Here is a 17,878-nt window from a genome sequence, read left to right as displayed (position 1 = left end):
GACATGTAGCATTGGGAAGGTCAATCGCAAAGGAACTGTTTCAAGTGCTGAGGAGCAAGGATGTCTCCTTGAGGACTAAGGTGCACCTGACACAAGTCATGATATTTCCAATCGCTTCATATGCATGTGAGAGCTGGACAATGAATAAGGAAGACTGAAGAAGAATTGATGCTTTTGAGTTGTGGTGCTGGAGAAGAATGCTGAAAGTACCATGGACTGCTCAAAGAACTAACAGATCTGTCTTGCAGGCAGTGCGCCCGAAATGCTCCTTGGAGGTGAGAATGGCCAGACTTCGTCTCACCTATTTTGGTCATATTGTCAGAAGGGACAGTTCCATGGAGAAGGCTGTCATGCTTAGTAGGGTGAAGGGTCAATGAAAGAGGGGGAGGCCTTCAACAAGATGGATTGACATGGTGGCTGCGATGATGGACTCAAGTATAGCAGGGATCATGGAGCTGGTGCGGGATCAGGCAGTGTTTCTTTCTGCTGTGCATGGGGTCACTATGAGTTGGAAACAACTCAACGGCACTTAACAACAACAACATCCTAAAGAAGTGAGAGCCAGGACAAGAACAGATATATGCACACCCATGTTCATCACAGCACTACTATAATAGCAAAAGTATGGAAACAACCTACGTGCACATCAGCAGAAGAATGGATAACCAAATTATGGCACATATACACAGTGGAACATTATGCAACACTAAAGAATAATGTAGAATCTGCAAAACACTGCATAATGTGGATGAACTTAGAGGACATTATGCTGAGTGAAATAAGTCAATCACAGAAGGACAAATATAGTATTAGTTCATTATTGTAAAAAGTCAAGGAAAGGTTTATATATGAAAGGGAACTTCCTTTGTTGGTTACCGGGGAAGGGGAGGGAACACTGCCAAAAAAAAAGCATTGACCCATGTCACTTTAGTTTTGTGTATTTCACTGTACATAAATTATATTTCAATAAAATGCATTTGAAAAAAAGAAAGAAAATCAACTCACTTAAAAAAGAAAAAGAATGCATCTATTACTAAAGATATGTATTTTTATTTACACTGGACAAAAATGAACATAATAACACAAACTTCCCCGAATATTAAATATAAAAGATTTATATACTAAAAATAGAAAGGCAAAATTTCCAATTAGGCAAAAACAAGCTAAAGAAAAACAAGTTGCCATCAAGCAGATTCTGACTCATGGTGAGCCCATGTTTTCAAAGTAGAACTCCATAGGCTTTCCAATGGCTGTGATGTTTTGGAAGTTGATCATCAGGCCTTTCTTCCAAGGTGCCTCTGGGTGGCTCCCAAGCACCAAACTTTTGGTTAGTAGCTGACCACTTAAGTTTTGCACTACCCAGAGACCCCCTCAAAAATGAGAAATTGTTGGGTAAAGAAAGAAAATATTCAGTAATACATCAGATAACAGTAACACAGCTCTTGCATCTTAAACTAGTTTTGAGAAGATGATGTGTTATCCATGTTACTATCTCCAGTATTAGGAGCTCTGGTGGCATAGTGCCTAAGCATCTCACTACTAACCAGAAGGCTGGCAGTTCAAACCCACCAGCACTCCTCGGAGGGAAGTTTGGGCAATCTACTTCCGTAGTGATACTGCCTCGGAAACCCAAGGAGGGGTCGCTATGAGTTGGATCGGACTCAATGGCAGTGGTTTCAGTTTTTTTATCTCCAGTATTTGGTTATTAGGAGAGTACCTTTAACTGTTACACTGAAAGTATAAATATCTATCTCTTTAGTGTTTCGGCTTTGAGATATTCAGCCTAATGACACATTATTTTGAATACACATCGATCCTCAGAGAGGAAAGTGTCTCTGAGGAATTTCATTAAGTGTATACCTAGAATTGATGTGAAGGAAAGTTCTATGACTTAATCAAAACATATAGACTCAGTCTTAGAGTAATCAGCATCTTTTCTCTAGCACCTAGGGGAAAATCTGCTTGTCAGCCTAATGCTGAGAAAAGCAAAATTGTCTTGGCAAGTGGGTGAAAAGTTTAGTCAGTGTCTAAGGCACTGGTGGGAGGAGCTCTGGTAGCATAGTGCCTAAGGCACTTGACTGCTAACCAGAAGGCTGGCAGTTCAAACACACCAGCCACTCCTCAGAAGGAAGGTTGGACAACCTACTTCTGTAGTGATACTGCCTTGGAAACCAAAGGAGGGGTCACTATGAGTCGGGTCCAACTTGACGGCACATAACAATAACAACAACAACAACAACAGGGTGCTGGTCCATTTTGTAGTCCTGCTTACTACACTTTTTATCAGTTCGAAATGCATAGTCTTGCTTTTTATCTACAAGCATAATGTCATTCATTTAAATAAGTTGTCTGCCTTGATTCATATAAATTAAGAGTACAGAAACTCATATACCTGCAGACAGGCCAGCCCCTCACATTTGCATGGTGTCAGCCACAAACTGCATTTCACTCCATCAGGCACTATGAAGGACCTTGGGCACACACATGTGGACACACAACCCACATGACCAAGTTCTATACGCACGCATACCTAAATGACCATCCTTTGGCCATACTTCAAGGCAAAATATGTCCATCAGAAGTGCCATCAGCCATCTGGGAGACCACCTTGAAAAGAGGCCCAGGCACACCTAGGAATCAGGCAAGGCCCATTTGGTCACAGAATTCTGAAGTTATGGCACCCAGAGCATGGTCTAGAAGGGAAAGGATGGGTCCTGAAGATTTTTCACTCTCTGGGTAAAAGAGTAAGTATATAAATGAGTAAAGCAGATCATTTGCAAGTGATGTTGTAGAGTGGTGAGGTGTGTGGTGATCCATAAAGGCTACTAGTCAAAGGAGCAGTCATTACCCATCTGTAGCTGATTCCTGCCAAATTGCTCAAGAGAAGCTAGAAATCCACATTTCTATAAAATCCCCAAATTTCTAAATATGGGCAATTAGTTTTAACAATTACTAAACACTATATAGGCCAGCACTGTAAAGAAGTAATAAATGGGTCTGCAGGCCAGGGACAGCTTCTGGCTAGTGTTTGGCTGTTCTGGTCTAAGCCATCTCACTGGCGAACACTGTCAGAGACTCCCACCTCCCGAAAAGGGATTTCTAGTATGATTGGTGGAGAGAGAAGTTTAACCTAAGAATGAAGTATCTGACTTGAGTAGATACTAAGTGACCGAATTCTGCGCACCCATTTGTATATGACCCAGAAGAATAAGTCAGGGATCCTGAAAGTTAGCAAATTTTAAAAAGAAGGAAAAAAAATGTAAAGCTTTCTTTTCACTTTATGACATTTTTGCACTTTATGACATTTTACTATATTATTCTAAAACAACACTCTTGATGCCCTACACCAGGAAGGGTTTTGGGCAGGAAGACCATTTCACTTGGCTCTAGAAATCAGCTGAGTAGAAAGATGATGTAGAGTTTTTCCAAGGTCAGGGACCCAGAACAAGCCCAGAAAGAACTTGGAAGATTCCCTGACTCCCCGGTTTTCAATGTGTCATTTTGCTAAAGATAAAGAACTGTGCTGGAGGTTGAAAGAGGAATCCACAAGCAACGGAGAAGTGTGCTATTAATGTAGCTGATGCTTTCACTTCCCAGTACTGCACATGCTGACTCCATCAATGATTTTTTCCCCTCTGTATATCCTGTTGAGTAGCCACTCCCAGCCACTTACTGCAAAGACAGATAATTTTTCTATGTTGCTCCTTCACTGACAACCACAGCTCTCAACTCCCTAAAATATGACAGCCAGAAAATGAGATCTCTCTTGTCACTACGTATGACATTTAGTTACTGATTTGGTCCAATAACTCGGGGAGATTTTCAGTTTAATGTAGCAGCATAAGAATTGTTTGTTTTCCTTCTTCCTATCTCTCATCACCTTATTTCCAGCTTGTACAAGGACTGATAAAGGACATTGTGCTTCACCAACACAATAACAACTTGTCTTTAAACAATGTTTCCATGGAGGATGATACATTTTACAGGCAAAAGTTTTAAATTCTGGTTGAAAAGAAGGAAAAGGCTTTGGTGTTGACATTTGTTCTGTTGTGAACTCAATGCTTTTCTTATAGATGAAAAGCATCCATTTTTTATTAAAACCTGACTAATTAAATCTAAGGGAGCTCTGGTAGCGTAGTGCCTAAGGGACTTGACTGCTAACCAGAAGGCTTGCGGTTCAAACCCACCAGCCACTCCTTGGAAGGAAGGTTGGGCAATCTACTTCCATAGTGATACTGCCTCAGAAACCCAAAGAGGGGTCGCTATGAGTCGGGTCTGACTCAACGGCACATAACAACAACAACAACAACAACAATTAAATCTAAAAGAAAAAAATAAAATTCATCAAATGATAAAAGGCAACAACAGCCTGTGTCTTATTCATTCTGTAATTATAAACAAGAAATGAATATATTGTTGTAAGGCCAGTCATTTTTTATCTGGGTGTATGAATAAATGCATTTCATTCTTCTTATAGTATCAGTGTAACAAAATTTCTTATCAAGTCTCTGTTCTCCCCCTCCCCCGACTTTTTCATTTCAGAATAGAATTACAGCTTATAAAGTTAAGAGCCTCCACTGGAACTTCTGCTTATTATTTTTAACTTGCCATATGAGACATCTTCCAGAGTTCTAAATAGCTGACCATATCTAGAGACCCAACAAAAATACCATTAGTTGTTACTATTTTCCATCCAGTTATTCTTCTGCTCCATCAACATCTTTTGAGGGCACTAATCAAGTTGACAGAAATTAAACAGTCCTATTTCTAATTATAGTATTTTAGGTGCCTACTTCAGTTCTTTTAATCAGAGTACCAATACCTAGGTATTAAATTCAGATGTCAAAATGCTTTCTGAGTGATAGACCAACTTTCACTTTAAAACTTCCCTGCTCTTAGCTGCCAACTTTCTATCATTTTTCCCAATAAATATGCTTGCTTTCTCATGGAAGCAATGGTTTGGTTCATCTGATCAGTAACACTGCATGCGTTTTGTAATAATGATAGAGAACTTATACATGACCAAAGCCTTTAACCCATGCTTGTTGTTGTTGTTGTTATGTGCCGTCGAGTCGGCCCCGACTCATAGCGACCCCTCCTTGGGTTTCCGAGGCAGTATCACTACGGAAGTAGGATTGCCCAACCTTCCTTCCGAGGAGTGGCTGGTGGATTTGAACTGCCAGCCTTCTGGTTAGCAGTCAAGTGCTTTAGCCACTATGCTACCAGAGCTCCCTAACCCATGCTTAGAGATTCAAAATTCATAATTCCTTGGCCTGACATCATTATTCGACTTGATCCTGGAGTGAGAAAACTACTTTTAAGAAGTATATCTCCTACCTCAACCAAGTAAATGAACAAAGAATATCACAAATAGAACCATGGATCTTTATGAAAATTATGACTGATCACTTTACATGGACATATCCAAGCAGGCCCTCTGTACAATATATCTACAACAGCATTTCACAAAGTGTGGTCTTGAAACCTGATCCAGACTCCTGTGCCTAATCATTCCTGACCTACTGAAAAAATTTCCATAGATGGGCCCTGAAGATCTATATTTTTTACAAGCTCCTTAAGTAACTCTTACGCACAGAAGAGTTTAGGATTATGTCCACTTGTTTTATGATCATCTATGGCACATAACAACAACAACAACATGATCTATTATTTTGCAGCTAAGAAGTTCAATATCTAAAACTTAGCATTGCTTGGGGGCGGGGGTTGTAGTCTAAAAAAAAGAGAGGATAGAAGCAGGTGGCAGTGCACAACAGGCTGATGAGGCCTTTACTTGTGTTTCCTATGAAGACTGAAATTGGCCCAAGACATGGCGGGCATGGGAGGGCAGGCTCTATACCTGGGTTTCCAGCCCTTGAAATGCTCTCCAAATTTGGTGGAAATAGAAGCCAGTCAACCAGTTGTATACCAATGCCAGTGTCAAGAACAGTACCTAGTACAAAGTAGGCACTCATTAAGACCCATGTTAAATGAGTCCCTGTGTACTATGTGTTTTGCAGGGGAGCCCTGTCCAGAGAACGGGAGGAGTCCAGGTTCTGTGTCAACCCACCACAGCTCTCCACGCAGTGACTACGCTACCTACACCAACAGCAACCACGCTGCCCCAAGCAACAATGCGTCTCCCCCTGAGGGCTTCACCTCCCACAGCCTACAGACCAGCGATGTGGTCATTCACCGCAAAGAGAATGAAGGCTTCGGCTTTGTTATCATTAGCTCCCTGAACAGGCCTGAGTCTGGATCCACAATAAGTAAGTGTCCAATTTGCCTGCATTTGAATAAGAGGTCTTGCTTTCACTTGTTCTGGTGGTAGGGATACTGGACAAGCAGATCAGAGAATTGTCGTAGACATCCCGTGCAACCTGAAAGTCCCAGGATGTGGGCACAAATAAAACATCCTTTAACACTGATTAGTCTAATCTTGCTGATTACCAGTTCAGGAAGAATTGATGATCACAGTCCCCCCAATTCCACCACCACACACCCCCATAAAAGCCCTTCATTGGTTTCTAAATAAAACAGAGTAATGTGACAGTGATGGGTTAAGGGGAAGGATTCTCTTTTTCATGGGTAGGTCAGGGAATGTTCCTCCAAGGAAATTGTTTTATATTCCAGATATTCAACAAGATGAAACTAGACATGCAAAGGTTCTGGAGAAAGGCAGTCCAGGCAGAAACCTTAAGGTAGTAATGAAATCAGCATTCAGGAAATATATAGAATCCCAATGTGGCCATGGTGTAGTGAGCAAGGAAAAGTATAGAAGACCAAGACATAGAATGAGGCAGGAGCCTGATGATACAGGGATTCATATCCCATAGTAAGGAGTTTGGATTGTGATCTAAGTATGTGGTAACAAGTTGAGGATTTTAACAGAGGTCTTAAATCTGACTTATATTGTTAACAAAGATTAGTCCAGTTGCTCGTGGAAAATGAAATTTGGGAGAGGGGAGCAAGAGTGGAAGCGTGAGACACAGTTTCCAATACCAGTTGCCACTGAGTCACTTCCAACTCATGGTGACCCCATACTTGTTAGGGTAGAACTGTGCTCCATAGGGTTTTGAATTGCTGATTTTTCAGAAGTAGATCACCAGACCTTTCTACCAATAATCCTCTGGGTGGACTTGAACCTTCAACCTTTTGGTTAGCAGTCAAGTGCATTAATTGTTTGCACCAACCTCGGGTTCTGAGACACTATTAGGAGACTTTTATAGAATGCTGGGGCATGTGTTAACAGGAGAAAATGAGAGATGTAGATGGATTCAACTTCTGAGTTTCCTTTCAGCTAGAAGGTTCTGTGAGTCTATACAACAGGTACAGTCAGAGGCCATATTCCTCTTCCCATTATTCATTGCTAAAGGGGCAAGGAGGAGGCATCTTCTGACCTACTCTAAATCCACAAGAAGACAGAATCACCATCAGCAGCCCAAGCCCTGTCCTTATGCGGCAAGACAAGCCACCACCCTTCAGCCCTCTTACCAATCTTGACACCAACCATCCCTCCCACAACACCCACCACCTCTCTGCTGGCTTCAGTAATTCACTATAGTGGCCACACACAACTCACAGATTATGGGGTCTATTAGAGAAACAATAGACTACAATTCAAGTTCAGAAACATGCTCAGGATACAGTTCTTCAATCAGGATAGTCTCCCCTCTGCTGTGTCCTTAGACATGCCTCTCTGGCCCTTGGCCTTTTGGCCTGGCCTCTGCCTCTGTGGGCCAGGTAAGCCTGTCACTCTGTCTCATGCCACTTAGTTCCACTGCTACCATCTCTCAGCCATGCATCTCTCTCAGCCATGTCTCTCTCTCTCTCTCAGTCACATATGTCTCTCTCTCAGCAGCACATCTCTCTCAGCTGGCAGTCAGACAGAGATTCTCTTCTGCCTCTAGGAGGGCTCATTTTAAGCTTGGCAGAGTAGCAAAACTAACCAATGCCAACATCAGAATTCTATACATCCAAGAGAGAGCAAATTTCCCAGATTACTTCATGCTGCCCTAGGTGAATGACTTTAACAAGCAGCTATTCAGTTGCTCACAGCAAAGTGGGAGTTACAAAGACTATGACTAGAAAAGACATACCATGTAATTCACTACACCACAGGCCACTCCCTGGTTTTTCTAGCCATTATCCCTTTTATACTTCAAAAATTAACATCCCCTTCTCCATCAGTTTGAGAATAACCACACCCATGAAAGCGTGTAAGCCAGCCACTTCATGCTTTTATCTCCCTCCATTTTAGATAGCCAATTTCTAATTTGCCTATCCCTATCAAATCAGTACTCTGAAGAGGCAAGCATGTTCCTTTCTCTCTGGAGAACCTTCTGTTCTGCTTGGAAACTTTGGGCATCTGCATTCATAAATAAGCAAAGTCCAGCCCAGCACAAGCCATCAAATTACAGCAACTTAACACCAGCTCAGTGTCAAACATCTTCCTCTTCATTTGGTCATGTTCTGGTTCAGCTCAGTCCTAACCATCCCAGCTAGGTCATGGGTACCAGCTGCCAAGTTTTGGGAGTCACATTCTTCCCTTTACTTCAGAGCAGCCAGCATATTCTCTCTCATCCTTAGTCTTCAGGGATTAGTTCCACCCAACTCCTTGCACTTCAAACCAGGCAGCCCTTCCTCTCATCCCCAGCCTCTGTGGCCTTCGTCAAAGAGTACCAAATTCAGCCTGTTTCTTCATTGCAGCACTTGCTCCACTTCCACTCTTCAAGTGGACCCAGGTGGTCACCAGTGAGCAGCATACAAACCTACTACTCACTGACTGCCTTTAACTTCCAGTCCTGAAAGGGGTTTCTCTCATGGACCATGACTTTCCTGCCTTGATGTACCCAAAGCCAAACCACTGGCTTGAAATTTAAAAAGCCAGTCCTTTTTTTTTTTTTTTTTTTCCTATTTTCTTTTTTCTCTGTAGGTTCTATCTTCAAATGCAGATCTGTTTTCTCGGTAGTTCTGGGCAGGTCTCATGCTTCCTCCCTAAGCCCTCTACATTCCACATAAACCATAAAAACCAAACTCACTGACGTTGTGTCGAAGCTGACTCATAGCAACCCCTCCTTGGGTTTCTGAGGTGGTATCACTATGGAAGTAGATTGCCCAATCTTCCTTCCAAGGAGTGGCTGGTGGGTTTGAACCATCAGCCTTCTGATTAGCAGTCAAATCCCATAGGCACTATGCCACCAGAGCTCCCTCACTCCATGTCCAGGGCTTGAAACAAAAGCCTGTGTATTTTTCTGGGAAAATTCTTTTTCCCCTTTTAACATATCCAATCAAGTATTGGCTGAAGGCAGATTTACAGCTCTCTGTTATCCATATCCCATAATCATTTCTAACATACAAGTATGTGATAGAACATTCAGTATCTATAGTACATTCAGATAAACACATAATCCAAAACACACAATCCTTTCTAAGACATTCCAGTTTCATCTCTTCACCTTGATTATCTTCCCATTCTATGTATATGGCCTTGGGCCTTTGGCTGGGTGTAACCAAAAGCCCTAGTCTCTGGATCAATTATCTCCTTTAAGAGGTAACACCAACCAAAGTAATCATCTAAGAATCCAAAGTTTCACTTCCCAGACCCTTTCCTTCTTTCTTTTACAAAGTCTCATGCTTCTATGAGTCTGGAGTCACTGCAACGAATCCCACTGCTTCTGATACCAACTTCTAAAGGGGCAAGGAGGTGGCATCTTCTGACCTCCTGTAACTTCACAAGAGGAAGACAGAATCACCATCAGCAGCCCAAGGCCTGTTCTTTTGAGGCAAGAGATACTGCCACCCTCCAGCCCTCTTACCAATCTTGACACCAACCATCCCTCTCGTTGCATCCACCATGTCTCTGCTGGGTTCAATAATTCACTGCAGGGACCACACAGAACTCACAGAGTATGAGGTTTATTAGGGAAGCAACAAGCTAAAATTCAAGTTCAGAAATGCACTCAGGATATAGTTCTTCGATCAGGACAGTCTCCCTTCTGCTGTGTCCTTAGACACACCTCTCTGGCCGTTGGTCTGTCAACCTGGCCTCTGCCTCCACAGGCCAGGTAAGCCTGCTGCTCTGTCTCTTGCCTCTTGGTTCCACTGCCACTGTCTCTCAGCTGGGCATCTCTCTCAGCCACATCTCTCTCTCTCTCTCTCAGCAGTGCATCTCTCTCAGCCAGCAGTCAGAGAGAGATTCTCCTCTACCTCTAGGAGGGCTCATTTTAAGCCTAGCAGAGTGGCAAAACTAACCAATCCCAACAGCAGGATTCTACACACCTGAGAGAGAGAGCAAACTTCCCAGAAGATTGCTTCATGCTGTCCCAGGTGGATGACTTTAATGAGCAGCTACTCAGTTGCTCATGGCAAAGTGGGAGTTACAAAGACTATGGCTAGAAAAGCCATACCATTTAATTCAGTACACCACAGTCATCTTTGTAGAGTCTCAGGCTTCCTTGGTAGTTTGCCTTTCAGAAACACTATTCTCAAAGTCCTTCAACAGCAAGTAATAGTAAGAAGAGGGGAGATGAAAATTAGTTTATTGTTCCTATTGATTTAGCCCCAAAAGTTGTAGGTAGCAATACCAGTATAGAGCAGTTAAGAGGAAAAAAAAAAAAAAAAATCTAAAATTGCACCCATTTGAAGTCCTAAAAGTCCTATAAATTTTAGTTATTTCCAATGCATTGGGGGAAAGGAAGAGCCCAAAAATATTCAAGCAATTAAATTATTGAGAATGATTAAGAACTTTTTATGATAAGATTAATGTTGTTGTTTTTAAAAAAAAAAGAAAAAAACTACCAGAACTAAGTGGAAAGAATTGCTTCCTTTAGCGTTAGTCTGGACAAATTCAAAAGTAAAAACTATAGAAGAGTTAAACCTCAGAGAATATGTGCAGGAACTAAATTACATTCATCTGAAAGTACAGTTTCATTTCTCTTTTTCTTCATGATAAACTGAGGAAATAAATCCAATCTTCAAACATAGACTGAAAGCAGGATACTGTCAGGACGATGGGCTCACCAAGATTAAAAAGACACAAGATTAAAGATTTTCGTGAATTATATAAACAGCCTTCCAATAATTTACACTTGGGGAAAATGTTCACAGAGAACTTGTGTAGTGGTTCCAGTCATCCAAATTGTTTATTGGCGTAGGATGCCTAAAGAACTGGAATAAAAATAAAATGTGTATGATCACAATGAAAGTGTTAAGTATGTATTTAAGGTCTCAACTTTATTTGTAGTGTGACAGCTTTATTTCTAACTAGATGGGAGAAATGTGTGTGTGTGTGTGTATTTACTGCATAAAGAAACCACAGACCCTTTTCTCTATTGAAGATAAAATCCAGACAAAGGTAGATTTGGAAAAAAGCAGGTGTAAATGCTTACAATTAACATGTGAATTTTTTCTTCCTACTAAATGACATTAGACTGACCTCAAAAGAATAATTCTAACCACTTTCAAAAACAATATTATTTTTATGTTACCTGGAGAGCTGAAATACATTCTAAAGTTCATGATGTTTCATGGCTTCTTTTTTCACATGTTTCTTTCTTTTCAATTTAAGGAGCTTGAGACGTAGCTCTGCCCCCTACCCTCTGGGAAAGGCAGCTATTATACTGATGGCACATTGTGCTTACAGCCTATCATTTGCAACATACACCTAAAAGATTCCTGGAGCTGATATTGTTGCATACTGAACTTGTTTAATAATTTTGAACTCTAATGCCTCATGAATGTTAAGAGCCATCCTTATGCCACATCATCATCAAAAATACTGAGGGTCCTTGGGTCTGTGAGATGGGAGAGTGTGATACTATGAGGCACTCAAGAGTCACAATCATTTCCAGGGCTGTGTCATTTATCTCTTCATATGTTACCCAAGGAGCGTTAATATGGTCACAGTTGTTCTCATGGCCACTGAAGACTCTTATTTGGCAGGTGAAGCATTGTTCACCTTTGAACAGAGCATCATCCCACTTAGGCAAGAGAGTGGCATGATTAACACTGTTGTTGTTGTTATTGTTATGTGCCATCAAGTCGGACCCGACTCATAGCAACCCCTCCTTGGGTTTCCGAGGCGGTATCACTACAGAAGTAGATTTCCCAACCTTCCTTCCAAGGAGTGACCGGTGGGTTTGAACCTCCAGCTTTCTGGTTAGCAGTCAAGTGCCTTAGGCACTACACTACCAGAGCTCCCTTGATTAACACTAGGGCTCTATAATTATACTGTCTGAACTTAAAACCTGGCTCCATCATTTTATCACCATGTGACCCTGAAGAAGTTATGTGCCCTTTTAAACTTCAGTTTCTTTGACTGTAAAGAGAAGATAATCTTAATATCTATGTCATGGGGTTGCTATGGAGATTGAATGAATTAATGCACTCACTGTCTCAGACTAAATATGTCATTGTTATCCAGACCACAATCCCTGTTTGGCATTATCTATCCATTCCATCAGCTCACTTCTCGGAGAGCTAGAGTTCACCTGGCAGTCAGATCAGTCAGCCATTAGTCAGGGCCACCTACTCTCCTGGGACAGCTAAATCTGGGCAGCAGATGAGCATAATGTAGAAAGCCAGTTCCCCACCCCTATGGTGACCTTCTAGGACCACAGCCATCCCAACACCCACACACTTGCAGCCTGGGACTCGGGGCAGTCAAGGAAGGGAGAGTAGCAGCCATCTAGCCTGTCAAGCTAAGTGTGCCTTTCTGAGTCTGCAGTCTGCAGTTTCAGGGGCATTTCTCCAGAAGTCACCAGCCAATAAATAGAAAATTTATAGGCAACTTCGAAATTCAGACTGGAAGTCCTGCCTTAGAAAAGGTGACCCTCAACTTTGTCAAGCATGATATCTTTCTCCAGTAATTGGTCCTTCCTGATAACAGATCCAAAATTAGCAAGATAAAGTCTTGCCATCCTGGCTTTTAAGAAGCATTCTGGCTGTACTTCTGGCTGTACTTCTTCCAGGCAGACAGATCTGCTCATTCTTCTGGAAGTCCATGGTATATTCACTCTTCTTTGCCAACACCATTATTCAAAGGAATCAATTCTCCTGCTGTCTTCCTTATACACTGTCCAGTTTTTTCCTGCATATTAGACAATTGAAAATACCATAGCTTGGGTCAGGTGCACCTTAGTCATCAAAGTGACATCTTTGGTTTTTAGCACTTTAAAGTGGTCTTTTGTAGCATATTTTCCTAATGTAATACATCATTGATTTCTTGATTACTGCTTCTGTGGACACTGATTATTGATCCAAGAAGCATAAAATCCCTGAGAAATTCCATTTCTTTGCCATTTTTGTCATTCTATTGTTTATTGGTCCAGTTGTAAGGATTTTCATGTCCTTTATGTTGATGTGTAATCCATACTAAAGACTGAAGTCTTAGATTTTCATTGTAAACTTTAACCTATCAATGTTCCATCCCCAAAGTTGTTGTTGGAAAGTTACTTAAATCAGTCACACAGTTGAACATGGGAATTGGAAAGTAAGTCTCTTTATTCCTCTATTTCTCATTGTTTGGCAAAAGCACGTATCCTTTCAGCGTTTTTATTTTATCAGCTTTGTAATATGTAAAATCCCCTTATTCTTTAAACAGATCTCTGCTTTGAATTCCTACAACGACACAGTGCTTTTGCTCTGGGCTTTGATTATGCCAAGCAGTTCATGCAGGCAGCACAATGGTGTCACCCACACTGTTTATGTGAGTGCTTTCATATACATACAGAAATACATAGGTGTGGGAGACCCTATAAAAAAAGACCATGTAAAATGTCAGTTCTCCCCAAATATCTGGTTTCTAAGTATAACTCACTGAAACAATAGGAGAAGCAAGTATCTTTGTAACCTTTGGGAAAATCTATATACACCAAAAGATAATGTTGTGTTCATAATCTGCACAGATATACGTATGTTTTAAATCAAATCTTTTTGCAATTATTAGCATGCTTCATGTAGCCACGGGCTAGGGTAGAAGTGGAACGCAGTTGGTAATGATGCAAAGTTCATTGAGGAAGATGGTATTTTATAAATATCAAGTATTCCTATAACCATTCCTTGATCATAATACCCCTAGTAAAAATATCTACAGGATAAAATTCAGACACACTTCTCTTATGTTCGAGACCATAGGAAACCTAGACACAGCTACTATTCACAGGTTCTATTCTATCAAAGTTGGTTTCTTTACCTCCTGAAAGATGACTTCTGCTTCCCTGCCACAGTGCCATGTTTTGGCTGCTCTCACTTGAAATGCTTCCTCTTACCTCATAACAGCTCTTTCAAGGTTTCTCCCAGGCCCTATACTCAGTATCTTACATCGTATTCAATCTTTAGCAACACTATGAGGTAGAGACTATTGTTCAAATAGTAAATCTCTCTCAGAATCAGTTTAGAATTCTCATCTCCATCATAGAACTTTGCTTGACCCATCTCCGTCAAGGGTCTTCTCTGTTTCTAATAGGAAAATCTCTCTCTGTAAATCTACTCATCGTTTACTATTGTGTGGCTTCTATTATTGTGTCTGCTATTCCTATTATTAACATTGCCATTTTGCTTTTCACGTATTTAAGTTTTACCTCCCCAAAGCAAATTGTAAGCCCCTTGACGGCAGGAAACTGTGTCATTTCTTTGAATCCTTCACAGTTCCTCATATTGTGCTTTTCAAGGATTTGTCACATAAAATACATGGTTTGCACTGGGCTGAATACTCATACAGTGATCAGGCATTATCCTCATCCAAAGCAAAACTGTGAATTTACTCTGCTCTAACTTTCTCTGCGCTTAAGTCTAGCTTTTCCATTCCCCAAAGGCAGCAAGACAAATCTCTGAGAATGGAGGAAGCAGCAGAGGATCACTTAGGGGAGGAATGGTATGCGAGCTGGTCCTTGCCAACATGAGAAATTACACTGTAATAAAGTGGAACTAGAGCAATGTCCCCGAATACAAATTTCCCATTAGTTGTCCTCAGCCTGAGTAAATGATTCAGTCGCCAGACCAGGGCCTGGTGAAGTTTCACATGAGAAAGTGTTCTAGAATGGCAGGCAGCGGGCAGCCCTCTCTGTGCCTCTGTGTGCCCCGTAAGCATCTCGGTTGCATAGGCCCCATGGCTTTCAAGGGCCCAGCTACCAACCTCAGTGTGCTCCCTGACTCGCCTCTTCCTGACACTGAATATTCCTGGCATGGTCATCCATCTGTGTGAGCCCCACCTCAGCAGTAATTATATCATCCTAGAAGGGTTTGGATGGCATCCCAAATGACTCAGAACAAAGGATGACTTCACATTGTTTATTCAATTCACAGTCCTTATTTACAAAGCGGCCCATTTCAGTTCCAAGTGAACAACTTCTGAATTGCATTATGTCTTTATAGGATCATGCCCAGCTAAGACCAGGACAAACGGACCTACTGAGTCAGTAGCTGTTTTTTTGTTTTGTTTTGTTTCAATTCTAGTCCAAACATGCCTAATTTTGCTCCCAAATTAAAAACCTGGCTGCCTGGGCTCTACTCGTAAGAAGACAAACAAACAGCAACAACAAATGATTTTACATCAAACTTTGAGTACTCTGATATCTGAACATTGGAAGACCTGTGAAGTAAAATGGAAAAAACAAATGAAAATTTTTTTACTGTCTCAGCACTAACAAATTTAAAGATCATTGCACTGTAAGAAAGAGTCTCAGAAAAGCACCATCATTCTTATTTATTCTCAAGAAGTGGAACAAAGTGGTCTATCAGAAAAATCTGATAGCAGTGCTCACAATGCATTTAAGAAAAAAAATCTGTACCATTTTTCTTGTTGTTTAAATGGAGCTCATAAATCATAAGTTTTCCCCACTGGGGAATTATTTTTCAGGAGGGTTTTTATTATTGTGTTCAAAGACTCTCCAGGCAGCAGTAGAAGGTGGATGTCTTCTTCCCTTTAGCTGTTCAGTTGTCTTAAAAGTGCATGGGTATCAGTGGCTGTTTCCTCTGGGCTGAAGTCCTATAGCTCCTTGTTATTCACCAGCTAGTACAGAGCGGGATTGCAACTGACTGGGGACTCCAGACCACATACACGTACGCATCCCTCCTCTGCCAGTGGAAAATGCCTTTTCTTGTCCCAGGACATTCAAAAGAATTCAGAGCCTGCAGGTCATTTTTGCAGAAGACACATTTTCTTAGTAATCTATTTAGGGCCGCATGTTGGATTGAAATCTTGTGATTTTATTTTTCTTCTTTTTTCACAACAAGTAACCATATAAGAAAACAGGGTGAGGGAGGAGATCCCAGTAAAGCTGGTTACACATGTAGGACCATTTTAAAACCCTATTATTAAGTGAATCCTGTGTTGTTGTTTGTCCCCGTGTTTTAACTGTGTTGAGAGAGTGTTATAAGAGGATATGTTTTCCAGTTGGACACTTGAGGGCATTTCTTTTTGAGGCTTATATTTCTGTTCCAAGCTGGCTTTCACCAAGGATCAGTGAGTGCCCCTAGCCAGACTCCTTTCTACCACACCAAATCCTGTTAAAAGCTCTTTTTATTTGTTCATTTGATCAGCAATAATTCTGCAATTTAAGCTGGATTTCTTCCAAACCATTCTCAGAACTTAGTCAGAATCATTTCTAGAGATGAATCAGCCAGCCTTTTCTGGGTGATGAGTCAGATCACTAGACATGCCTATGGTCTTTACAGTGACAGAAAAAAATTAACTAAACAGTGGAACATGATGGTGGCATTTTCACTTTTCAGTCTGTCTTCCAAATCTTACTTCTCTAGCCCAGGCAATGGATTGGACTATAAAAGTCCCCAGATGCTGAGTCCCTGAGGAACCCATCTGCTTTCAAGGGTGAAGTGCCCAAAATCTTCTATTTGAAAGCTGGCCATCATTTTTAAAAATGTGTATTTATGTATTTATCCTAAGGGGAAAGTAAGGAGGAGCACATATTTTGAATTGCTTTGCCCTGGTACAGAACAGTGGAGATAACATGAGGTAGAAGAATATTCCAACTTAGATATCTTCATTCTAGTGTTTATTAGACTTAACAGATGAATTAAAAAAAAAAAAAAAATTCACTGCCATCAAGTCAATTCCAACTCATAGTGACCCCCACTGGGTTTCTGAGGCTGTAAATCTTTACAGAAGTAGATGACCCCATCTTCCTTCCATGGAGTAGCTGGTGGGTTTGAACCACTGACCTTTCAATTAGCAGTCAAATGCCCTATCCACTACACCACCAGAGCTCCAGAACATCAAGATGAAAAATAGCTTGCATTCTTATAAGCATTTGACCAAACTGAAATATAATAAAACCAAGTGCCAAGTTAGCCACTGATGTTGGTGTTCCCTGGCGCTAAGTGGCTTTACAAAGGCTGACAGGTATTGCTCTCAGCTCCAATCAACGTGAGCCTCCAAGCACCTAGCTTTATATCCTTTCTGAATTTATACAAACGACATCTGTCACTCTCAGAAGATTAAGGCAAGCTCTCACCCAAACATGCTTTCCTGATGTAAAACTTAAATACACCAGGCTCTCTCTGTGAACCCTGCTAACACTGCCTTAGTGCAGGCTCCAGGTTAATGCTATCCAGTAGAATTTTCGGGGATGCTGGAAATGTTCTCTTTTGTACCACATAGTCCTGTAGCCACTAAGCACAGGTAGTCATGGAACATTTCAAATGTGGCTAAAGTGACCAAGGAATTACAAGTCTTAGCCTATCTAAATTCAATGTATTTAAATTGCTACTTGTGGCTACTGGCTACCATATTGCACAGGTCGAAGCATGGGAGTGGTGTCTGAGTGCTCTTCCTGCCTCTAGCGTTATTCCCACTCTCATTATTCTTCAGCCCATCTGTCATGCTTCACTAGATATTCTTGCTAAAACAACAAATCTGATG

The 17,878-nt window shown here is 41.2% G+C and overlaps 1 protein-coding gene across 1 annotated transcript in view; it reads left to right on the top strand.

Moving 5' to 3' along the window:
- MAGI2 (membrane associated guanylate kinase, WW and PDZ domain containing 2) overlaps window positions 1-17,878 on the top strand; it is a 1,828,989-nt gene that overhangs the window by 1,652,456 nt on the left and 158,655 nt on the right. Inside the window, exon 16 of the mRNA XM_007945217.1 lies at window positions 6,018-6,266. Within this exon, the coding sequence (XP_007943408.1) occupies window positions 6,018-6,266 (249 nt within the window). The remainder of the gene's footprint in view (window positions 1-6,017; window positions 6,267-17,878) is intronic.

The sequence above is a fragment of the Orycteropus afer genome, unplaced genomic scaffold (genome assembly GCF_000298275.1).
Source record: "Orycteropus afer afer isolate SDZICR_OR568_19922 unplaced genomic scaffold, OryAfe1.0 scaffold00007, whole genome shotgun sequence".
NCBI classification, from domain to species: Eukaryota; Metazoa; Chordata; class Mammalia; order Tubulidentata; family Orycteropodidae; genus Orycteropus; species Orycteropus afer.
The sequence above is the reverse complement of the archived record's forward strand: the minus strand, read 5'-3'. Positions and strand labels throughout refer to the sequence as shown.